At 40.8% G+C, this 6,000-nt stretch overlaps 3 protein-coding genes across 5 annotated transcripts in view; all 3 read left to right on the top strand.

Annotated features, from left to right (window-relative positions):
• Nucleotides 1-6,000, top strand: part of LOC309495366 (uncharacterized protein) — a 242,578-nt gene that overhangs the window by 1,561 nt on the left and 235,017 nt on the right. The window lies entirely within an intron of this gene.
• The window catches only part of LOC309494765 (uncharacterized protein), a gene marked incomplete at its 5' end in the record, with an annotated part of 51,640 nt that overhangs the window by 30,931 nt on the left and 14,709 nt on the right, over nucleotides 1-6,000 (top strand). Inside the window, one exon of the mRNA XM_082164175.1 lies at nucleotides 3,904-4,057. Within this exon, the coding sequence (XP_082020301.1) occupies nucleotides 3,904-4,057 (154 nt within the window). The remainder of the gene's footprint in view (nucleotides 1-3,903; nucleotides 4,058-6,000) is intronic.
• LOC309495472 (bifunctional apoptosis regulator-like) lies at nucleotides 117-1,523 on the top strand. 3 transcript variants are annotated; one of them, XM_082165284.1, is made up of 5 exons: nucleotides 117-216; nucleotides 527-688; nucleotides 889-1,088; nucleotides 1,222-1,441; nucleotides 1,472-1,523. In XM_082165284.1, the coding sequence occupies exons 1-4, from the start codon at nucleotides 193-195 to the stop codon at nucleotides 1,415-1,417; spliced, it is 582 nt and encodes a 193-aa protein (XP_082021410.1). In that variant the 5' UTR covers nucleotides 117-192; the 3' UTR covers nucleotides 1,418-1,441; nucleotides 1,472-1,523. The 3 variants fall into 3 exon arrangements, with proteins under 3 accessions (XP_082021410.1, XP_082021409.1, XP_082021411.1); XM_082165283.1 differs by lacking the exon at nucleotides 1,472-1,523 and having other exon boundaries at nucleotides 1,222-1,469; XM_082165285.1 differs by lacking the exon at nucleotides 1,472-1,523 and having other exon boundaries at nucleotides 131-216; nucleotides 892-1,088; nucleotides 1,222-1,469.

The following is a 6,000-nucleotide window of genomic DNA, read 5'->3' as shown; positions in this document are numbered from 1 at the left end:
TAATACTAAATTATATTTATGCAGTATTTATAATCCATTAAAGGGTTAGTTCACCCAAAAATGAAAACTCTGTCAGTAATTACTCTCCCTCATGTTGTTCCCGTCAGACTTTCGTTTCATCTTCAGAACACAGATTAAGATATCTTTGATAAGATCTGAGAGCTGGATCACTCCTCCATAGGCTTCTGGGTAATGGAGATCTGCCATCCCAGAGAAGTTAGTAAGACATCGCTAAAATCTTAAGTTTTTTATGATAATTAAATTTTAAACAATTATACTAAACGTCAGGACATTTTATCATGGTTTATTGTGAAACCGGTAATCGTCCCATCCCTACGTCTGACCCAGGATCACAAACACTACCCAAACACTGGAAAAATTACCCAAAAGGCTCAACCCAGGATTTGGGTATAAAAATTAACCCATGATGTTTTAGAGTGTGAAGCTTCTGTGTGTCTGTGTTTCGCAGTAAGATTGTTCAGCATCATCTCTCTCTCTGTGTGTGTGTGTGTGTGTGTGTGTGTAGGAGCTGAATCTGGGCAAGACTGTGTTTCTGCTGATGGGTCTGAGGAGCTGTCCTCGTCTGACACTGCTCTACCTCTTCCTGTTCGACTACCAGCACACCTTCCTGCCCTTCATCCACACCGCCTGCCCCGCCACACAGGACCGGCCGGCCAACACGCCGCTGGTGCGTCAGTGTGTGTGTGTGTGTGTGAATGAGTGAGAGTGAGAGTGTGTGTGAGTGAGAGTGTGTGAGAGTGAGTGTGTGTGAGAGTGAGTGTGTGTGTGTGTGTGTGTGTGTGTGTGTGAGAGAGTGAGTGTGTGTGTGTGTGTCTGTGTGTGTGTGACTCTCACAGACTGGTCGTGCACTCTCTCTCTGTGCCGCAGCAGGATTGGCCGGGCTGGCGTCAGTGGGCGGAGTTTCTGCTGATGTACTTCCTGTTGCCGCATCAGCTGCTGGCTGCGTTCGCCTGGCACTGGATGAGCGCTCATTACTGGACGGCAGGCATCGTCATCGTTCACGCCGCGTTACTGTCGGTGCTGGACGTCAGCTTCTACTGGACGCTGTGGACGAGAGGAGAGATGAGGTGTGAACACACACACTGAAACACACCGTTAACACAGTTGTTTTAACATATTTATGGAATCTGACATTTGATTCTGTCCCATATGATTTCTGAAGACTGTGTGTGTGTGTGTGTGTGTGTGTTGTGATTGCAGGACGCTCCCTAAGAGGCTCTGGCTTCATGTGTTGTCAGTGATGTTAAGCTCTTCTCCTCTGGTGCTGCTGTGGCCTCTCGTCCCTCTGTTCATCATTAACATCGAGATCTACACACAGCTGTATATCAACCCCTTCATCACTGCAGCACTGGTGAAGAACACACTCCAGCGTACAGATGCACAGCAGAGGCCCTGACACACACACACACACACACACACACACACACACACACACACACACACACACACAGCTGTATATCAACCCCTTCATCACTGCAGCACTGGTGAAGAACACACTCCAGCGTACAGTAGGGGTTGTACCGACTAGTCGATTAGTCGACTAGTCGACCTTAATGCAATGCCGTGACGCTTTAAGCTTGACGTCGACTAGTCGCGTTGATCATGTGACACTATGATTGTCACCATCAAGTGTGTGGAAATACTTCACTAAAGATGAAGCTTGTAAAAATGTCACTTGGAAAGTAAGTCTGTCCTGAAGTACAACAAAAGTACAAGTGCAATGCACACTCATCCGCTAATGTTAAGTGAGGAATGCAAATCATCTCGACAGCAGTAAATTTACCCTTCGCAGGGAGTTTGATTGACAGGTGATCTGACCAATCATAATCCGCCGAATCCACCATTTCTGTCCGACAAAGCAGAGTTAGTAGATTAACGTTGGAGGATTTGAACTTGAATAACGGAGTGTACTGACGTCTTTCTGCAGTTAAAACAACATTCCTTCTTATGTATATTCATGTTTATTTGATGCTATAAATTAACTAGAAGGAAGAGATGATTGGTTCACGAGCAGCTTTAAGAGGCTCTACTGCCACAACACATTAAAGAGCCACAAAACGGTATTTATTGTTTAAATTTCTTTATAAAATGACCAAATATGAAAGTTGAGACTTTGTTTACATATTAAAAGTAACCTGCTCTGTCCTGTCTGTCAGCACGTTGTCAGTGTCCTCTCTGCTCCGCGATGTATATTTCACTGTGTCGGACATAGCAACAGTAACTAAAGGGGGAGGGTCTTTGCGAACGGTCAATTAGAAACTTCACTAAACATGCAAACCATGATCGAAAAGTAAAAACTGTGAATGAGCAGGACTGTGACAGTGAGTAGGCTTACTTACAGCCCATCTTGCATAAATGGCATTGTTATGCCAACATAATGCATCACTAAAAAATTTTTGCACTAAAACGGGAGTTATTGTTGCATTGTTACCGTTAAGTTGCAACATATTATGAACTGTATGTCAGCATCTGTATCATTTTCTGCTAATAAATTGCAAATTGGGGCATGTTGCAAAGCAGTCCCATCTCTTGTGTTTTTATGAATGACGTGAGTGACTAGTCAACGTCGACTCGACTTTGATGTCATAACAGTCGACTTCAAAAAATCTGAAGTCGTTCAACCCCTAGCGTACAGATGCACAGCAGAGGCCCTGACACACACACACACACACACACACACACACACACACACACACACACACACACACACACACACACACACACACACACACACACACACACTGGACATTAAACCCAAATGATAATCTACTGTTACAATCACCTTTCTGCTTTCATGTTATATTCAGTTTTGTAGTATAATCAGTAATTCAGACAATTTAGTGCAACTCAGTTCAATAATACATCTTTATTTTTATATTCATCTTAAAAAGATTTTATTAATTTAATAATCTGGGGGAAGAAAATATTATATATTTTTATACTATAATATATATATATATATATTAAATTAAAATATTTTACTATTAGTAAAACGAGAAAGTTGTGGGTTTGTTGTGTCTCTTTTGTTTAATATCACATGAATCTCAGTTTACAGCATTAATAACGGTGTCAGTGTGGAGAGATAATCGGGAAAAGGATGTTATCATCTCAATATATGTTTGTTATGAATTGAAATCTTTACAAATCTTTAAGTCCGTGAAAAATGGCCTACCATTTGGCACAGTCTACGTATATTTTGATTTATTTATATGATATTTCCCAAAGAGTGTGAGAATTTTAATTGTATTGACAGAGTCCACTAAACTGGTATCACAGTGCAAAGAGCTGTTCATTTTTACCTTTAATAATAAGAGATTTGTTTCCTTGAGAAAAGCATGTTAACACATTAGCATGTAGGCCCTACTGTACCCGATTTATTCATGGGTTTCATCAGGTCCCTTTCCACAGGTGTATAAAATCAAGCACCTAGATTATGAATGCAGACTGCATTGTGCTTGATTAATACACCTGTGGAAACGGACCTGATGAAACCCATGAATAGCTAAAATGAATCGATATTGAATCCAGATCAGAATCGGATCAGCGGTTTCGAAGCTTCACAAAGCCGTGTTTTGAAAGCGAGCATCGCTAGATTTAGGAAAAACACTGAAAGCCTGGGGTGTGTTTCGTTTTTAAACCAAGACGCTCATGTATTCTCGTTCATCTGTTTATATTTAAGATTCTCGTTTGGATTCACAACTAAATTAAACGAAATACAAATGAAATGGCGCGTTTGTGTGTGTAGTTTAGAGACGCTCCCTCGCCTGGCCCCGCCCCTCTCTCGCTGTGACCACGCCCCTCCGGGAAGCCGGAAGCCTGACGTGTGTTTGAGCGGTTGGTGCTGGTGTGTTTTGCGCTTGGCTTCTGTTGTCCCGGGATGAGCTGGTCTCTGTAGCGGGCCGGGCTCGGTGATGCTGCAGCGGGTTCGGGCTCAGCTCCGGCAGGTGTCGGCCCAGATGGCGAGAAGACCCGTGTTGTGCTGCGGTGCCATACTGCTCATCTGTGCTCTTATCCTGCCTATAACTCTCACCTGCGGGTAAATATACTGTAGAATATGACTATAATATCATATACTGCTCATCTGTGCTCTTATCCTGCCTATAACCCTCACCTGCGGGTAAATATACTGTAGAATATGACTATAATATCATATACTGCTCATCTGTGCTCTTATCCTGCCTATAACCCTCACCTGCGGGTAAATATACTGTAGAATATGACTATAATATCATATACTGCTCATCTGTGCTCTTATCCTGCCTATAACCCTCACCTGCGGGTAAATATACTGTAGAATATGACTATAATATCATACACTGCTCATCTGTGCTCTTATCCTGCCTATAACCCTCACCTGTGGGTAAATATACTGTAGAATATGACTATAATATCATACACTGCTCATCTGTGCTCTTATCCTGCCTATAACCCTCACCTGCGGGTAAATATACAATAAAACACAACATATATTTACAGTAATAATTTCCATATAGAACGATATACACATATTTACTGTAATATGTACCATATAGATGTGTGTACTGTATATAATGTTCACTATACAGTGTGTGCAGAATTATTAGGCTGTTGATTTTCTTATCTTTTTTTTTTTTCAAGCACATTTTACCAATTCCAAACCACATTAATCTTAATAACTACTATTAATTTTGTAATTAATAATTTATAAGTGATATATAATTGTTGATGAAGGCTGGAAATGAAAAACGCCTTATATTCAGGTGTGCATTATTATTAGGCACGTTTTCTTTTACAGATAAAATAAGCCAAAAGAGATTAAACTAACCGTGTGCTAACTACACGCCACACGATAAAAGCCTCTTCTCCATGTTAATGAGAGTGTGTGTCCTAACCAGCCGCGACGGCGACTCTATTGTAGAAACGCTTTCTGTTTTTCTGACGTCGCGCTGGAACAACAAACACAAAGTGTGGCGATGATGATCTCAGGCGCTGTTTATGTGCTTTAATGTTAAAAGTGTGTCATGTCTGGTGTCTCATAACGGCACGTACAGCCGAATATTATCTTACAACCGATGGATATACATCTTCATACATATCCATATGAAATAACAAAAATAGAAATAATAGTTATTATACAACAGGGCATATCTGAGTAAATAAAAAAACAGAGACATTTTATAGAGGAAAAAATTAAAGACCAGCTTTACAGTTCAGAAGATATACGTTTGGAGACAATGCAAAACTCTTGGCGAACTGGAGTTAGATCAGTCCTGTGAATACATCTATAATCTTGTTTGTGGACGTCTGTAGGGAAAACACATGTGTGAACAGATAACCACTCCTCGTGATCTTGACCCTAAGAACTTTTCCCACATCACCCTCAAAGAGTCAGAAGATGAAGGACAAACAAACATTACACAGCAATATAACTCAGAGATCTTCTTAAGTGTAAATGAGGAGAAAAGCTGCTTTTCCATTTCCATTAGATCAAATCGTATATTGCCTTCTTTTAAGTGTGACTCTGAAAAGTGCCGTAATTTAACACATTTATAAAAATCCTCACTGGTAATGTTAAATTCCTGCCTTAACGACTGAGATGACCTCAGTTGACCATTATCAGATCAATGACCAAACTCCAGCACTCGTCTCAGCCTCCAGGCCAGAAGACTGATGTTCTGTACGGGTGTGAAGATCAGGACCGAGAGACGGCTTATTAGCAGTAGCTAGATATCTCTTAGCATCCTCACCAAAAGAGTATTAGTCACTGTGAAAATATCAGTCAGAGATTCAATGTTTTGTATATTATGAATAAATGGCAGAGAGCATAACAGTCTAGGAAAGCATCTTGAAGATTCAGTCCCAGTCCAGCGTGAATCAGGTCTATTCAGAAACCAACTTTACACACGTTTAACTCGTGCAGAGCAAACATATGAAACCCCACCTAATTCTTTTAGTTTCATCAAAACTAAAGTTTGAGTCTGGGTTTTTTATGATTCCAAA

Source organism: Leuciscus leuciscus, assembly GCF_965113295.1.
Source record: "Leuciscus leuciscus genome assembly, chromosome: 3".
In the NCBI taxonomy this organism is placed as follows: domain Eukaryota; kingdom Metazoa; phylum Chordata; class Actinopteri; order Cypriniformes; family Leuciscidae; genus Leuciscus; species Leuciscus leuciscus.
This window is presented reverse-complemented; position numbering and strand designations above follow the sequence as displayed.

What these genes read in the sequence shown, in the direction of transcription:
- LOC309495472 (XM_082165284.1), top strand. Translation starts at nt 193, where the DNA reads ATGGAGATCTGCCATCCCAGAGAA. An exon ending in AGATCTGCCATCCCAGAGAA is followed by an intron (nt 217 to 526) that starts GTTAGTAAGACA and finishes GTGTGTGTGTAG; the next exon opens with GAGCTGAATCTGGGCAAGAC. An exon ending in GGCCGGCCAACACGCCGCTG is followed by an intron (nt 689 to 888) that starts GTGCGTCAGTGT and finishes TCTGTGCCGCAG; the next exon opens with CAGGATTGGCCGGGCTGGCG.